Source organism: Rousettus aegyptiacus, unplaced genomic scaffold, assembly GCF_014176215.1.
Source record: "Rousettus aegyptiacus isolate mRouAeg1 unplaced genomic scaffold, mRouAeg1.p scaffold_m13_p_15, whole genome shotgun sequence".
NCBI lineage: Eukaryota > Metazoa > Chordata > Mammalia > Chiroptera > Pteropodidae > Rousettus > Rousettus aegyptiacus.
In genome coordinates, this window is record NW_023416290.1 from 32348077 (window position 1) to 32366684 (window position 18608).

Genomic DNA, 18608 nt, shown 5'->3' on the forward strand with positions numbered 1-18608 from the left:
GCAGAAATCTCTGTTTGCAATTTGTTTAATTTTAAAAATCTGTACAATTACCTCAGCACCTATCAAAACATGTCAGTTTGTCAAGATATATTCTCGTCAGACAAGCTTTTTCTATAATAGGTATAAAAATCAAATAAGGCACTATTTCCAATCATGCCCTGTACCTTTCTTGAATAAAAAAATATTTAAAGAGGTTTGTTTATAATAGTTACCCAGAACGCAGGTGTACAACACTAACATTTTCAAAAACAACATATCTTGAAATGGTTATCATAATAATGTTTCCTTTTCAAAAGTCACATTGAGAGTTGATGGAAATTTAATTTTAGGCCACAAATTTTCCTTCAACTGTAATAAAGCGAACCATGTAGAATCAAATTAAGTTTAGAAAAATTATAAGTTGATGTTGGTATAACCCATAAATTTTCTGAAAATTACGCTCACTCAAAATGGAAAAAGTAGGGTCTACATTAAGTATTAATACTGAATAGTGAATACAAATCTCTTATAATGCAGCAACTCAACAGAGTGAACTTCCCAGCTCTAGAATTTTGAAATCAGGGGAAAATTTCAATCTACATATTTCAAATTTTTCAATGGTCCAGTGACAAACTAGCCCTGTTTCATATGAGCCACATTACTAGATAAGGCCCAATCCAAGGTCAAGACAGCTACTATAAAGGCCATCAAAGAATACAGGTCCTCTGGGCTAAAAATAAATGCAGTAGTAAAACTTGGCAATGCAGATTTCAAATGGTGCTGAAAAGACTATTCACCTTTGAAATAATAAAGAAGGAGGAAAAAGAAAATAGGGAAAAATCCCTATTTATATCCATCCCTGTTTATATCCATCCAAATTTTCTGCCATATCCTAAAAGGCAGCCAAGTCTCCAGTACCATACCTAGCAGATTTTAGCCAAATGAATCTCCCAAACTGGAGTAAATTCCTCCCCTCAAAACAACCAAGTTTCATGGGCCAAATTTAACCAAGAGGAGTTACGAAAATAAGGAGAGATTACAAAGCAACAACCTTGACTTCACAGATATGAATGTTAAAGTAAGCACAGAATCAATCAGATAATGGTCATTCTACAGTTGTTCTCATATGGTGAGGACTGGATGATCCAAGACTGTATGTGCATTTATTTGTTCCACCACCTAAAGAAAATTACTTTGTAAAAGACACAGTGGTTCTGAAAAAGAGAAATATCCATTTACTTCTACTATTATCAACTGCTAATTTGTTATGACTTGCCTTAAATTTCCCTGATTTCTTGTAATGCTATCTTTTAGAAGACTTCCCTTCCCTTCGTGGATCACTTTGTTTTACAAATTATCCTAAATAAACCAGAATTGAACAGACTATAGCTTTTCTATGAATTACACTAATTTATAAGTACTCAAAATTTTCATAATCATTATTATATGAAAAGTTTTATAATTTATTTATAAAGATATATTAAATATCACATTAAAAACTCAATATTTAAAATTATAATTCAGAACACATGAGAAATGACAAATGAGAGGAGTTTCCATTAAAATGAAGGACTGAACACGTAGGTTTGTGCTCATCCCTTCCAAAATCTTTTCAAAATTACAATAAAGGCACAGAAAAAGAATAAACTCATAAACAAAGAACATAGGGTAGGAGACAACAGCAAACAAGAATGTGAAAAAGCTTGGAAGCTAGGGGAAAAAAACTTAGAAGCTAGAAAGCAGGTAAATATTTAAGTAGTAGCTAACTCAGAAGGCCAAACAAACCCAAAACTGAAGCTTGCAAGAAGTCACAAAAGCAAGCAAATTCAGGCTCCAAAGAAGTAAATCCTAACATCTTTTACAGTAAGGTTCACAAGTAAACTAGTCTTACTCTTACACAGAACAACTTTAGTGCTTCTCTCAGATATAATCACTAGATGTCTGAAGAAAACCCATAAAATGAAAAGTCAGTGATCAAAACATAACAGAAATAGAAAGAAGGGAGCAAAAGAACACTCAAAGTGGTAATCATAAGAATGAGGAAGAGTAGGAGATCTTGGAAATTAAATATTCTATATGAAAAAAAAATAGAAGGGTTATAAGATAAACCTGCAGAGACCTCCAAGAAAGAACAAAAAGGGAAAGAGAAAAAAAAAAAAAAGATTGCTGAAAGATAAATCTTAGAGATACAACAATCAAATAAAAGCAGTTCCAGAGTGAGAGAGAATAGAGAAAATTATCAAATAGCAAAAATAAAGTTGCCAAGAATAGAGGGGTATTTTCAAATTGAAATAGCCAAAAGACACTCTACACAATGAAAAGATCCACACCAAGGCACATTATTATGAAAGTTTGAAATAACAGGGAGAAAGTGAAGACCTAAAATCCTTCCATAAAATGTTCAAAGAATTAGGTATCAGAATGTCATCTGTCTTGTCATCACCATTACCATTAAGTTAGGAAATAGAGCAAAGCCTTGAAAATGTTAAGGGAACATTACTTCCAATGCAGAACTTAATATCCAGAATTATATACTCAATCAATCAACAGTAACAATAGAATAAAGACATGGTAAGATAGATAATGTGCTAATGTGTGGAAGCTCCTGGGAGATATGATACATCAAAATAAGGAAATAAAACAAGAAAAACTCAGGAAACAGGTGATTCATTACAGAAGGGAAGAAATGAAAATTCCCAGGATGATGTGGGACTCAAGACTCAAGAGAGCAATCAGTGCAGATTAGAGGAGGATAAAGGGCTAGAGAAACAATGAGTCAAGAAAGGAAAGAAAACTCATAGAAGGAAAAAAGTGTGACACTAATAAATTGTCTATATTTAAACATAAGATAAACCTATAAGCAAATTAGTGAGACGACTTCAGAAGCATGGTGGAATGAGAAATGTCCTCAGATCTCTCTTCTTGAAATAACAATGAGCTAAATATCTAAAACTCAATAAATAACACCCACTCTACTTGTCTGTGCAAAACTACCTGAGGTCAGAACACCGGGAGTCCAGCGGTAGACTGGGAGAAACAAAAAGGCTGCCTCTCGCAGCTGGAGCTCACTGTAGGAAGAAGGGGAGGGGAGAAGGTGCTGAGGGTTTCTGGAACAAACCAGCCTGAGAGAGCTGTGAGCTCCCCCAGCGGCAGTGTCCAGGGATCAGGGCAGAAAGCAAATGAAAGTGGGGATGGCAGAGAAGCAACAACTAATTGTTACCAGCCAGGGTTGCAAAACATTAAGCTGAGCCACAACTCAAATCCTCCAACCCAGAGGGTACCTCCCCGCCCACATATCCTCCAAGAACGAACAGGGCAGAGCCCCAGGAGAATCTGGGCAAGTGCTACTAAAACTGTCTCTAACACTGATAGGACTGAGACTGAAGGTAGCGCTCTTGATCGAATATTTATAAGGGAAAAAAAAAATATTATTAGTTTTATATAAAACAGGGATCCAAGAGAATTAGACGCCACCTATAGGAAACCAAAAGAAAAATGCCTTCTTAGCAACAGGCTAAAGAGAGACCTAAAACAAACAAACAAACAAACAAACAAACAAAAACAGACTACATTTCCATTAACGCCCAGAGAAATTGTCCACTAAACACCATGAACAACCAAGGTGACAAGGTGGTTCAGAAAGAAAGAAAGAAGTTTCCAGAAAATAAGCTTAAAGACATAGAAATATGTGACTTAAAATGACAGAAAATTCAGGATGGTACTTCTGAAAAACTCAATGAGATCCAAAATAACTCATATTGACAATTTTAGGAACTGAAAAAACAACTAGATCGGCAGAATGAATTCTTTAGCAAGGAGACTGAAACCCTCAAAAAGAATCAAATAGAACTTCTGGAGATGAAGAATACACTGAAAGAGATGAAAAATGAAATAGCAAGCTTGGGAACTAGAGTCAAACAAATGGAGGAAAGGGTCAGTGACATCAAAGACAGAAATCTAGAAATAAGTCTGAAGGAATAAGAGAAACCGAAGAGTGAAAAATAATGAAAGAGAAATACAAGAACTAGCTGATACTATCAGGAGAGGAAATATAAGCATAACGAGCATTTTTGAAGGGGAGAAAAAGGAGCAGGGATGAGAAAGCATTTTCGGAAAAATAGTTGATAAAAATTTCTCAAATCTAAGGAATGAGCTGGAGCTTGGAATTCAAGATGTCAACAGAACACCCAATTATCTTAACCCAAAAAGGCCTTCTCCAAGACACACTGTATTAAAATTATCAAAAATCAATAACAGAGAATTCTCAGGACAGCCAGGAAAAAGAAGATGGTAACCTATAAAGGAAAACCCACTAGATTATCGTTGGATTTGTCTGCACAAACCTTACAAGCCAGAAAGGAATGGAATCAAATATTCAAACTATTAAAATGAAAGGAACTACCATCCAAGAATAATGTATACAGCTAAGCTCTCCTTTAGATATGAAGGGAGAAAGAAAGACCTTTCCAGACATACAAAAATTCAGGGAATTCTCCACTACGCAGTGGCAGCAAATTTGGAAGTGCTGTCTGCAGTAATCGGGAGGGAAGGTGATAAAGTAAAAAATGCACCTAAATGAACTGGTTAGTTGGCTAAAGAGATTTCCAGGCAGACTGTTTAAGGAACTTCCTGGTTTCTTCTAGGTGTTTATAATAAAATATAAAAGGAGAGGGGAAAGCTTTAAAAAAGACAATTAAACAAAAAAGGAATTAGGACTTGCCAATTTGTAAATCCCCAGCCTTATACCAACAGCGAACAATGCTCCAATTATGAAAAAACTTCCAAGCAAACATCAAGTCCAAGAATGTGAATCCTGCAACTTTGTTCTTCTTTTCCAATATTGTTTTAGCTATTTGGGGGCCCCATGCTTCATGTAAATTTGAGGATTGGCTTTCCATTTTGCAAAAAAGACCACTGGAATTTTGATAGGAATTGGATGAATCTGTCAGTCGCTCTGGGACTACTGTCATTTTAACAATATTAAGTATTCCAATCCATGAACATGAGATATCCTTCCACCGATTTAGTTATTATTTAATTTCTTTCGGCAATGTTTTGTACTTTTTCATTGCACAGTTCCATTGCTCGATTTATTCTTAGGTATTTCATTCTTTTGGATGCTTTTATAAATAGAATTGTTTTCTTAATTTCCTTTTTGTATTGTTCATTATTGTTGTAGAAAAACATAACTGATTTTTGTATATTGATTTTGTACCCTGTAACTTTGCTAAACTTGTTTATTAGTTCTAGAGGATTCAGATGACTTTGAAAGACCATTCGGGAAACTGCTCCAGCTCAAGAGGACCTAAACAAAGGCAAGCCTCTGTGCCAGTCCCTCAGGGAACTGCCAGTTAAAAATATAAAAAGCATAATTCTTTGAGAACCCCTCTCCCTTGACCTCAGTCTCTATCACTGTTTCCACGGCTGCCACTCAGCTAGAAAATTTGGGATGGCAGGCAAGTAACCAAAAATGCCACTTTCTTACCAAAATTTAGCAGTCTCGTTCTTCATTAAACACTTCCCTGGTTGCTGTTGTTGTTGTTTTTTTTTTTTTTTAGATTTCAGTGTTTTGGAAAAGTTTATTGGTCAGCTTCTGCCAACTTAATGGTTGTTTCTGTGAAGGCAGTGATTCCTGGAGCTCCCTACTCAACCATTTTCTATGGCCAGTAACTTCTTTTAACATAGAATGTAGTGGAAGTGACAGTGTGCAACAACTCAGACTATGTCATAAAAGGCATTGAGATTTTCTCCTTGTTCTCTCTCTTGGATCACTCTGAGAGAAGCCAGTTACCATGCTGTGAAGACTTTCAAGTGGCCCTATGGAGAGTCCCACATGGCAGGAAACTGAGGCAGCCTGCCAACAGCCATATGAGAGAGCTATTTTGTAACTCCAGTCCTTGTCAGGCGTTCAGATGGCTGCGACTCTTACTAACACAGACTACAACCTCATGAGACACCTTGAGCCAGAATCATTCAACTAAGCCACTCCTAAAATAATGATCTACGGATCTACGAAATAATAAATCTGTATTGTTTCAAGCTGCTATGTTTTGAGGTATGTGATATTTAAAGCTGAGGCCCAAAATATGAGACGAATCTAGTCATTCAAAGAGTTCTCGGGAAGAAGAGTGTTTCAACCAGAGAGAACAACACAGCAAAGGCCTTGAGTAAGAAAAGGTCTTTGGCATGTTAAAAAAAAAAAAAAAAATTAAAGATGTGAAATGAGATCAGTGTGGCTGGAGCTCAGTGAAGGAGAGGAAAACAGTGAGGAAAGAGATCACCGAAGTAGCAGCAAGTAACCAAAGTGACTATAGCTAAGTCTTAAAAACTAGTAATAACTGGCAAATTCTGGAGTATAGTCAATGGTTCAATATCCATTAAAAATAAAAACCAACCTATAATTAAGTATAAAAAGATAAGAGGCAAAGCACAAATAATCACCAGTCCACTGACAGCTAATTCAAGGTAGTTCACTAGTCAGAAGCTTGCATAAGGTGAAGAAGAAAAGGTAGATGAGTGAGTACCACCACAGAGGGACCAAGATGAGGCTTTATTGAGAACACAATGCTATTAGAAACTGTGTAACTCTGATAAGCCAATGTTGTTTATTTTTAGAATTTCTAATAAGTATTTGATTGCAAAGTGAACAAAACATATTAGTAAAGGAGCATGAAAACTTAAATTAGAAATGCTACTTTAATTCTTAGTTCTTCACTAGCTTTGTAAACTTTGGTAAATCACTTCTCTCCTAACCTAATTTCACTCAACTGAGAAATGGTATAATTACATATACAAAACCAATCTTACTTTTTTTGGAGAGTAAATGAAATAACATGATAAAAGTACTTTTGAAACTACAAAAAAAGTTAACATTTACAAATGTTAATTGGAGAGAAATCAAAAATGGAGTTTATCATCACAGAAAGAAACAGAGGTGGGAACTATAAAACCCTTTGAGAGCAAGAACCAAGGTCTTTACATCATTCCATATTGTTTACCTTTATAGAATTAATACACATGGTCACAAACTTATGAAAAAATTTTTATGAGGATGGTATTAAAATTCTGCCTGGTGAATTACTGGTAAAAAACTTAATATCTAGAATATAAACTTAAAGCATCTCTCTACTAGGCAGTCCACAGTCACTGGCAAATGAGTAAGTGATATAGCCCAACACTTGAGGAAACTGATTATAAATCAGTTCTGCAAAGAGCCATACTTGTCCTTGTTCTGGACTACCACATGAAACAGGGTTTAATAATTGGTGAAAAGGGTATAAGAATTTCAAGAGAATTCTCAACTGGATAATCGGCCTGAAATTAGTAAAATAAAATTATTGATATACAAACACTATAAAAATATTTCTACGGGAAAATATAGATGATGTTATCAAAGAGTAAAAAAATAAAATGAAATCAGTAAAAAAATAAAATGAAATGTATGTTTTCAGATTTTACGACTATCTATATCTTTAACCAGAAAAAAAATTATAATTTGAAACAAGGAAAAAAATTAGTGACAAACAGATTAGATATTATAAAATGTGATATGCAGATATAATTATTTTGTTATTAAATAATTATATCTGATGCATCAATACAAAGTAAATGGGATAAACTGGTTTAATATGCTAGGTCCTTCCTGCTTTCTCTAGTAACCCAATCTTCTTCTGTGATACTCTTTATCTACAGCACAGTTGATAAGTTAAAAGGAAGTTCCAGAAGATAAACAAAATTGACCAAATTCAAGACAACATTCATTCCGCAAGAAGTTAGTGTCAACTAGATACTAGATGCTACACAAACTTACTACTATATCACAACCTTACATTCTACTAATCATTAATTCATAAGACAGAAAAGGATAGCATACATTTAATGCAAACATAACTAATTTTGAGATTTAGTGAATATACCTCATTTGTATAATAAAACGGTCAGTACTACTGACATATTTAAAGGAAAAGGCCAAAATTATATAAAACTGACTCCGAAAAAAAAAAAATCAAGTTTTTGAGGGTAATTACGAACCGAATTTTCTTCCTCCTCTTCCAATTCTCGCTGCTGTTCTTCATGTCTTTTTGCTTTGATCTCCATAGCTTCTGTGATCAGATCTCTTAAAATCGAAACAGGTTTTGCATTCTTGATAAAAGGATGCTAGAAAAGAAAAATTCAATGGTATAAATATAAGATTTCTATGAATTATATCTAAAAAACATTAAAATAGCACATAAATTCAAGTCAGGATCACAGGCTTCAATGATTGTTCATCTAGAATTAAATGTGCAGGTTAAGAATAGAGACTATTTCAGCTGCTTTAGAAATAAAAATTTTACTTTCAGGTTTACTTTAAGTTTTTAAAAACCAGTAAAGCACACACACAAAAATATAATCCTATTAATAAAACTACATTAATAAAACTACCTTAAAGATATAATTGTCTAAAGGAAGTGTAGTAAAACGGATATAAATTTAAAAATATATATATATATTGATGAATACATTACATATAAAAATACAATTATTTGGTATTAGGTATGGATTTTAATTACTCTTAAGCTGACACAATCAGTGGTCAAAGGAGGGCAACTATTTTGTTACTTCTTTAACATATTTTTTATATTATTATGTCTTGAATAATGTAATCATTTGCAATGGAGACATAAAACAGAAACAAAGAAAAAATATTTTTCAGAAAATATTGTTTAATTTCTAAAATATACCAACTTTCACTCTTTTAATAACACCCTGATCTAGCTAAAATATCTAAGTTTTTACAATTCTGATAAACAAAATGGAAACCATCAGAATAGACAGACTTGGGTTTTTGATGACTTTTTTATTGAGAAGGAAGAGTGTGAAAGAGAGAAAGATTAGAAGTATAATTTGGGGTTGATAACCTTATTTTGAGGCAGCAAAACAGCTTTAAAATGTAATTTTCATAATTATGTCAGTAGATAGAATAAGGTAAAAGTCATCTTTTAATATAGCTATTTAATAAGATCAACAGAACACAAAAATGTTCTTAAAGACAAAAAATTTCTAGTGCTAAAGAAGAAATTACAGACATTTGGAAGAGCCTTTAAAACTGTGTACGTATCATTTAGGAAAAGTATTAGTAAGAATTTTACCAGATTTCAGAAATACTAAAATTGATGGCAAAGAACCAATAAACTCTTTTATAACAATTACAGACTAATCACTAGATAAGTTCTATTAATATAGTTGTGGTAGAGACTCCTAGTTCCACCAAAATAAAGTTGCGGCTAGATGTATCGCTGCTAAGAGCCATTTCACAGTCTCCCTTTCAGCTGGCTGTGACTATGCAGTTAAGTTCTGTCAGTGGAACGGAATGGAACGTGAGTGTCACTGTTGTGTTCCACCTCCTAATCTGGGCTTTAGACACTGAACATGCTCTCTTCCATGAATTCATTTCTTTCTGTTAAGCTGGTAAAGAGATAAATATAGTGCCCTAGAGCAGCGGTCCCCAACCTTTGTGGCTATGAGAATCTAATGCCTGATGATCTGAGGTGGAGCTGAGGCAGTGATGCCATCGCTGGGGAGCGGCCGCAAATACAGATGAAGCTTCCCTTGCTCACCCGCCGCTCACCTCCTGCTGTGTGGCCTGGTTCCTAACAGTACTGGTCCATACCTGGGGGTTTGGGGACCCCTGACCCAGAGACTGGTGGAACAACAAGAAGGAAGAAACTTCAATCCAACTCTGAAAATTTTTGAGAAACACTGGCAGGAAGATCACAAAAAATAACAACTGAAGATAGGCTCTTTGCCTTTAAGGGACTTATTTTCTAGAATAAGGAATAAAACACAAACACATACAAAAAATTACAATGTGACATACAAGTTACATTTATGATGGTTAGCACAGTCTATATGATTAAGAGAAATAAAAGTAGAAGAATCGCTGAAGTAACCACAGGCGCCTCATACAGAATAAACAGGCCATTTTAGGGAGGAGGAAAAGTATGAATAAGAAAAAACACATTAAGATAGGTAATATATGTTAGAACACAGTAGGAAGATCTGCCTCCCCAAGACAGAAACACTATTTTAGACAAATGGTATTCCGGGAGTTTAGATAAAGGCAACAGCGGGGCAAGAAGGATAAATGCTTAGGCTGAGATGCCTAAACTTTGTTTGAGAGCCACTTTAATTATATAAACAAGAAAATAAATGAGTAAAAGAATGTCTTTGATAGCATAATCCTGCAGCAGAATTTAGAAACAAAACGGAATAGGGAGAAACCATTATAATGCAAATGTGACTGTTAATAATTAATGTAGGTTAAAAAAAACAACTGCTACAGTTAAGAGAAAGTAAATCTGATTGAATAGGGTTGTCAACTACTTGGTGACAGAAGGAAATAACCTTGGGTGGTGAACACACAATGCAATATAGATATGACATATTACTAAATTATATACTTGAACCTATATAATTTCAATAAACACTGTTACCCCAATAAATAAAAAAAATGTAAAAAAGGATTTAGTGGCTATATATTAACAGAAGTAGCAGACAAACACTGAGAACCAGGAGAACTGTAAAAATCTCAAATTGTATTATGTTTTATTATCTCAGGGAAAATTATGTGCCAATCCTCCAAGCCAAGGGTCCCCAACCCTTGGGCCACAGCCTGATACAGGTTTATGGCCTGTTACAAACTGGGCTGCACAGAAAGAGGTGAGTGGGGTGAGCAAGCGAAGCTTCATCTGTATTTGCAGCCGCTCCCCAGTACTAGCATCACCACCTCAGCTCCACCTCAGATCATCAGGCATTAGAGTCTCATAGGAGCACTGGTCCCTGGTACCACAAAAGTTTGGGGACTGCTGCTCCAAGCCACAGATTTATCTTTAAGAAATTTCAAAGTATATATACATACATACATACATACATACATACATATATATATATATATATATATATATATAGTTTATCCAGTCTACTGCAAACTTACTTTTGCACAGTTAATTGTGAACTGACTACACAGTGTTACATTACCATTAGTCTACAGAGATAATATTCTTACTCTCAAAATCTGATTTCATTTGAACTCATGTTTTCCTTACATAATTAATACAGATGTGATTTTGACCAACAAAGAGGAACTGGCTAATGAAGTTAAAAGGGTACTTGAAGACAAGGCCGTATTATCTGAGCATTCTTGAGAGTCAGAAGTTTTATCAGACACACTGACAGATCCCTAAAGAATATTTTTAAAGTCTTTTTTAACATAGCAGGTGGTAAAATTTTTACAATGCAAAGCAATATAAAAAAGAACAACAATAAACAGAAGAAAAAAGTTGGCAAAAATAAAACATGACAATTAAGATTAAAATATTATTAGCATATATTAATTGTAAATAAATGAGTTGAATTTCCATTTATTAAATAGCTTTTTGGTTAAGTACTAAAGGCACTTAGTTCATAAGATAAATTCAACTACATGCTTTCTATATGAGATATACTTAAATAAATCCAACTCGTGTTTCCCTAAGACATACACTAAAAAGAACTTGGGTTAAAAGTCAAATGGCAATGAAATGTTGGTCAAACACAAAAATATATCAAGAGAAACAATCAAAAAAAGTAGAACTGAAGGCAAAAAAAAAATAGTAAAAAAAGTTACTTAATATTAATAAGGGATATTACCCCTTAATATTTTATAGCAGTACGGTTTTTTGTAACATGAGATTGCAGTTTTCCTTTCGTTTTGTTATTACACATTAGATGAATTACAAACAAAAAGTTATCCTGCCACTTACATGCTCAGAACTGAATGGTTTTGCAGATCTTGTGGCATATCTCTCTCTAGTGTGATACATAAAGTTGTAATGAAGACAAATTTCTGTTAATCTAATCAAGTTTGCTGTTCTGCATTAGCAGTATAAAAGCTAATACATACTATATGGTCTTGCAACAGTTCTAAAGCCTCTACGTAATTAATAATAAAAATGCATGAAATTTTTAACAGACTTAAAATTATAATTTTAGGTATGATAAGATCTTGGTACAGATGCCTTTTTGACATAGCAAGGCCAAAAATAACTGTTGAAATATTTTTTTCTTCTGCATAAGGGGAAAGTGAATTTTTCATACTATATGTGGGCTAATCAATATTTAAAAAGAATTTTACCATTGTGCAACTAACAACTGTAACTAGCCCTTAATCATGGTGACAGTTCCTTATTGATGTATGTGCTATTACTCCAGCAACTATTACAGTATAACAGTTGAATTATTCCTTTCCCCTCTTCTCCCACAACCCATCACTCAGATAATTTATAGTTCTATTAATAGTGAGGCTGATAAAGTATTAATGATAAAAAGTTAAGATTATCTAAAGGAAAAAAGCAATTATTTGCTGTGGTCATCTTATACACTATGTATCAATATTTAGGTTAATATTATAAAAAGCTAAATATTCTAGCAGTGGTGTAATAAAAAGTTACATCTTACTGTTGACATATGTATGCTCTAATACACAAATGTCAACTTGTTGAAATACATAGACTTAAATTCAAAAAAATTAATAAGGGACATAATATAAAGATTATAAACTAGATATTAGTATAGCAATGATATATAACAAAAATTATAGACATAAGTCGATATAAATGAGACAGAAAATATTAATATCCTTTTCTAGTCGCTGAGAAGTAAAACAGGTAAAAAATAAAGATGAAAAATCTAAATGATTCTGGCGCCAGGTAATGCAGACTTTTGTATGAATCCTGCATGAGCCTCTGACCTACCACCAGTGTCCTGGATTTCAGCCCAAGGCAGTTGCTCAATCAATGCTTTTTGGCTGCAGGTTAACTAGAAGAGATTGTAGATGCTATCCTATCTAATTAGTCCATGTCGTCAATGAGGAAGCAGACTCTGAAAGGCTAAGCAACATGCCCAAGGCAATACAAGGCTTTCTGCAGAAATACTTCCCTGCTTGATTATAGAAAGGATCCCCTAATGTTTTAATTTTATCTTTTGTCTCTGGCTAAAATCAAGGAAAGATGTCTTTTAGAAAACATTCCAGTTCTACATTTTTATTTTAATTAAAGTTGTGTGAGTGAGGATAAAAAACTGGTGTAGAGTCTCTGCTCATCCCTCTGGTGACCAAATCAAAGTTGTGACGGAAACAAAGAGCAAACAGCAAGGAAAATCGCCTGGGATCTAGATGAACAAGCCATACAACTAGGCCATACAAGAAACGGCAGAAGGTAGGACAGCACAAGGACACAAGGCTGCCTGGTCCTGAACGGTTGACTGGAACAGAGGCTGCAATGGTGGCAGTATCTACGAGCGGATTTTTGCAGTGTCGAACTGATCGCTCTGCGTACCAGTTCAGCTGTGCAGGAGGCACCAGAGACTTACAGACGGACACTGAGTTGTCAGAGTGAGGGCCAGAGGCTAAGGTCTCTCCTAGTCAGAAGTGCCAGCAGCATCCACGGTTCTTCTGTTGAGCTCTCCCCACTCCCAGTGTGCAGAAGCAGTCACCAAAGCAGAGACCTCATCAAACTGGATTAACAGAGGTCACTCCGCCCAGAGGATTCCCTGGAACCCCACTTCCCCCAACTTAGAGCCCCACCCAAGCCATATCCAGGTGTATCCTATGCGAGTCAGGTGCTCCTTGTTGAGCAGCACCTAGACTCACCTAAGTGGCAGCTGGCCTTGGTTTCTAGTGTGGTTTCTTGAAGCAACTATAAACACAGCATCTGTGGATTGCTTGCTGAATCTTAACAGGTGGCCCCGGAGGGACATAGGCTGGGGCTAAACTTGGCCTGAAGATGAAACCCTCTCAGGACTGTGCCACTGGACACCTACTAAACAAAGCTGTACTAATAAGACTGAGAGACTAGGAGCCTTGCTTAGTACATAGAAACACAAAAAATGGTGGCCAAAATGGGAAGACAATGAAGCAGAAACCATATGAGAAAACAGAACAGAGATCCAGGAATAATGGAGTCAAGTAATCAAGGGAAACAGTCAAAAATGAAGAACACATCGTCTGAGATGAAGACTATATTAGATGGAAAAAAACAGTCGATAAAGACGAGGATCAAACCACTGATATAGAGGATGGGGAAGCCAAGGACTCTCAATCAGAATGGCAAGAAAAAAGTCATCAAGGCTATAATAATAATTTAAGGAGCCTGTGGGACACTACCAAATGTAAAAATATTCGTGTCATGGGGGTACCTGAAGGAAAATAAGACGTTGAAGAGATATTTGAAGAAATAATGATGGAAAACTTCCCTCACCTGATGAAGGAAATAGACATACAACACCAGGAAGTTCAGGGAGTCCCAAGAAAGAGGAACCCCAAGACACATCATAATTAAAATGCCAAAGGTTAAAGACAAAGAGAGAATCTTAAAAGCAGCAAGAGAAAAGCAGTTAGTTATCTAGAAGGAAGCACCCATAATACTGGAAGCTGATTTCTCAAAAGAAACCATGCAGGGCTTGGCACAAAATATTCAAAGTGATGAAGACCCAGGATCTACAACCAATACTTTATCCAGCAAAGCTATCATTTAGAGTTCAAGAACTGATAAAAAACCTCCCAGGGAAAAAAAAAAAAAAAGCTAAAGGAATTTATCAACGGCAAGCCAGTATTACAGGAAATGTTGGAGAAACTTATTTAAGAACATGTATCAAAAACATGAATAAAAAATAGTAATAACTACATATATTATCAACAAGTACCTCAAATGGAAAAGAATTAAGTGCTCCAACCAAAATATAGCATGGCTGGAGATTAGAAAACAAGACCCCTACATATGCTACCTATAAGAGACTCACTTCAGATTAAATGACACACACAGACCAAAAGGAAGGGGATGGAGAAAGATATTGCTTTGATGGACCGAGAGGGTATTGTGCTGAATGAAAAGGGTCAGATAGAAAAAGACAAATATTGCATGATTTCATGTACATGTGGAATCTAAAGAACAAATAAGCAACAAAAACAAAATGAATAATAAACTCATAGAGTATTTTGAGAGTTACTAGATGGAAGGAGGGTTGGGGTGGGGAAAAAAGGCAAAAGGATTAAGAGGTACAAATAGATAGTTGTAGAATAGACATGGAGATGTACAGTGTAGCATGGGGAAGATGGTTAAGAATGTAATGAATATGTAAGGAGGAAGGGGGGTACTAGATTTAGTGGAGTAACCGTTTTGAGAGTTATATGGATATCTGATCACTATGCTATACAACTGAAACTGGTATATATGCCAACTATAATTGAAAAAAACTCATTGAATTGTATAATGTAAGTATGAGCAACTAACTGTCTATTATGTATCGATAAAGCCAGGGGAAAAAAATCACTAGACAGAAAATCTAAATAATATAATCAGATTGAGAAAAATCAATAAACAGAAGTTATATCTTTGTTAAATGCTTATGTGGTATCAGCACAGGAATGGAAAGAAGAACAAAACAATATAATGCCCAGAAATAGAATATAATATACAAAATAAACTGGCATATTATGAAGATACCAATTCTAATCAGTGCGGAAAAAATTACTTAAATCATAACTGGTGCTCACATAAGGGGAGGGGGGTGTTAAACTAGATCTTTACCACAGACATACCAAAATAAATTTCAGATAAAGGAGTTAAAGTTTAAAAAATAAAAATATAAAAGAACTAGAGGGTAACATAAAAGAATGTTTATATTTTCAATCCAATGCCATGAAGCAAAAGAAAAAACAAGATGATTTGATTACATACAACTTAAATATGTATAAATGGTCCTCCAAAAATGAATGTAATAAAAACTATATTTGTAATAGTTATGTCAGACAAGAGGGTGATTATAAAGTTTTTAAAGAATATCAATAAGAAAAAGATTAACACAACAAATTCTAAAAGGCAGTAAGTTTTCACTATTTCCAAATGTAGCTAAAGTAAAATCTAAACTAAAATAGGGTGAGCATTCTTAAACCACCTGAACTAATGAAAGAAATAAAATATCCCAAATTAACTTACCACATTTTTTATTATGTATTTTAAAAATTAAGGTTGCCTGAAAATTACTCTTTTAAAATCTGGAGTATTTCCTCTTAAATTTTGTTCATATTCCTAATTATCAATTTTTGAACTGACAGAGTTCAAAGTAATGATTTATTCATAAAAGCTTCAGAGAAAAAACAAAAGTTTAACATGAACTGAAGAAGGTTCTTCTGCTTCTAGACAGATTGAGTAGCCATACTTTTCCCTATACCTCTCCATTAAAATATAGCTAAATCCCCGGACATTATATATAAAATACATGAAGACTACAAAGATAGAGAGAAGGCAGCAAATTGGTTAGGGACTGTGGGACTTGAGAAAGGATACAGCTGTGAATTCCATGGGCTTTCTCTTTATTTCATTTATCCTATACCGGGTATGAAGGAAGCCAGCAACCCAGAAACACCAATGGACACAAACTAAAAAGCCCTTGCTCTCTTGGGCCAAAAGAATGAGAAAGGGACAGCTAGTGAGACAAAACTTCTAGGCAATAACCATTCTACTCCAGCCAAACATCACAGGGCAAACCCTGGGTCCAACTCCACCAGCAAAGGCTAAGTGGGGAATCTAGACTTCCATCCTCTGGAGACTGTCTAATCCTTCCACTGAGGGAGTGTCAAAGAAGACCGAGTGTCACACAAGGGTGTTCATTTCCACCAAGCAGAACAAAAAGAGCCCCTACCTCCCCTGGTGGGAAGTGTCATTGGAGACTACGTGGAAACCTGACATAACTCTGCCAGACAGTAATAAAGAAAACTCAGTGGCCTAGTGGACATTTAGAACTTTCATCACCACCCAGCTATAATGACCCCCTACAGTAGAGGATATGATGGAACCTGTCCAGTAGGAAGCCTGCCTCATCCCTGTCTGGTAGTAATAAGGAAACCCTCCCTAACCCTACATATCAAAGGAGACCTAGTGGGGAACCTGAACTTCTACTGCTACCTGGAAGAAATGACATGGTGCCCTTTTCCCCCACTGAAGTATTGTCAGAGGAGGCCTATTATAACGAAAAATTTAAATAAGATCTGGAGTCTCAAAATATAATACTGAAGATGTCTAGGATTCAAACGAAAATCATTCATCATACCAAGCAGCAGGAAAATCTCAAATTAAATGGGTAAAGAAAATAAACACACACCAACATTCTGACCTAGGTGTTAGAATTACTTGACAGTGATTTTAAAGCAGTCATCATTAAAAAAAACTTCAATGAACAATTACAACCATGCTTGTAAACAAATAAAAAATTAGAAAGTCTCAGCAAAAAAAAAAAAAAGTGAAGATATAAAAAAGAAACAAATGAACATTTTAGAAGTAAAAAACAACCAACATTTAAAATTTGATAGATGGACTTAATAGTAGAATGAGGACAGAGAAAAGAATCATTAAACTGGAATATAGAACAGTAGAAATTATACAACATAAACAACAGAGACTGGAATAAAAACGAACAGAACCTCCGAGACCTATGTAACAAAAACAAAAGACCTAACATTTATGTCAGGAGAGTCCTCGAGAGAGAGAGGAGAAAGATGGTAGGGCTGAAAAAGTGATTGAAAAAATAAAGAAAACTTCCCCAAGTTGACAAGCACTATAAAGCTACATATTCAAGAAACTCCAAAAAACCCCAAACGGCATAAATCTAAAGAATTCATACCAAGGCACATGATAATTAAACTTACGAAAATTAAGACAAAGGAAAAAAAAATCTTGAAAAGAGTAAGAGGTAAAACAATTCAGATAACAGTGGATTTCTCTCAAGAAACCATGGATATCAGGAGGAAGTGGCATAACATTTTTTAAGTGCTGAAAGAAAAGACCTATCAACCAAGAATTCTATAACTAGTGAAAATATCCTTCACAAATGAGAAGAAACAAGACGCTCCAGATAAAGGAAAACTAAGAGAATTTGTTACCTATACTAAAAGAATAGCTAGAAGGAAGTCCTCTAAATAGAAAGGAATTAATAAAAGAAGAAACTTTGGAACATTAGAAAAAAATGATGGAAAGAGCAAAAATAGGGTAAATATAATAATTTTCCTTATTGTCTTTAGTATTCCAATCTGTTTAAAGATTAAAGCAAATACTATAACACTGTTCGATATGCATACTCAATGTATGAAAGAAGTATTTAAGTCAATTATAAATGGGAGGGATGGCCAGTAGCTAAACTGGCAAATATCCACAGATTCTCCAACTGTGAGTGCACTCTCACCTTACATGTCCCCAAAAGCTAGATACAAATTTTTCTCTTCCTTGTCTTAATGATGGCACTTTTCTCAATTTTTAGAAGACAAACAGGCCCAACTTCCCTTCTGACTATAGTCATATTAAACACACAGAGCATACCAATGATATATGTCACTACCATAAAAACTACTTAATTTATAAGGAAATTCTGTTTCACAGAGTAAAAAGAATTGTGGTTGGAGAAGATTTTGGCATTTTTTGCCTTTTTCTTGAGGGACTGTTCTACTTCCTGACTGTATAATGGGAATGCCATTAAAGTTCTGAATCCTGTAAGAACAAAACTGATATTTTCAGAGTTGTGCTTTTAGGAATGTCATCTTTTTCCTCCACAAAAAAAGG

The 18608-nt window shown here is 34.8% G+C and overlaps 1 protein-coding gene across 7 annotated transcripts in view; it reads right to left on the minus strand.

Annotated features, from left to right (window-relative positions):
* The window catches only part of STK3 (serine/threonine kinase 3), a 275174-nt gene that overhangs the window by 105632 nt on the left and 150934 nt on the right, over positions 1–18608 (minus strand). For all 7 annotated transcript variants that reach the window (XM_036232892.1, XM_016157839.2, XM_016157837.2 and 4 more), the window contains one exon: positions 8011–8136. In XM_036232892.1, the coding sequence (XP_036088785.1) occupies positions 8011–8136 (126 nt within the window). The remainder of the gene's footprint in view (positions 1–8010; positions 8137–18608) is intronic.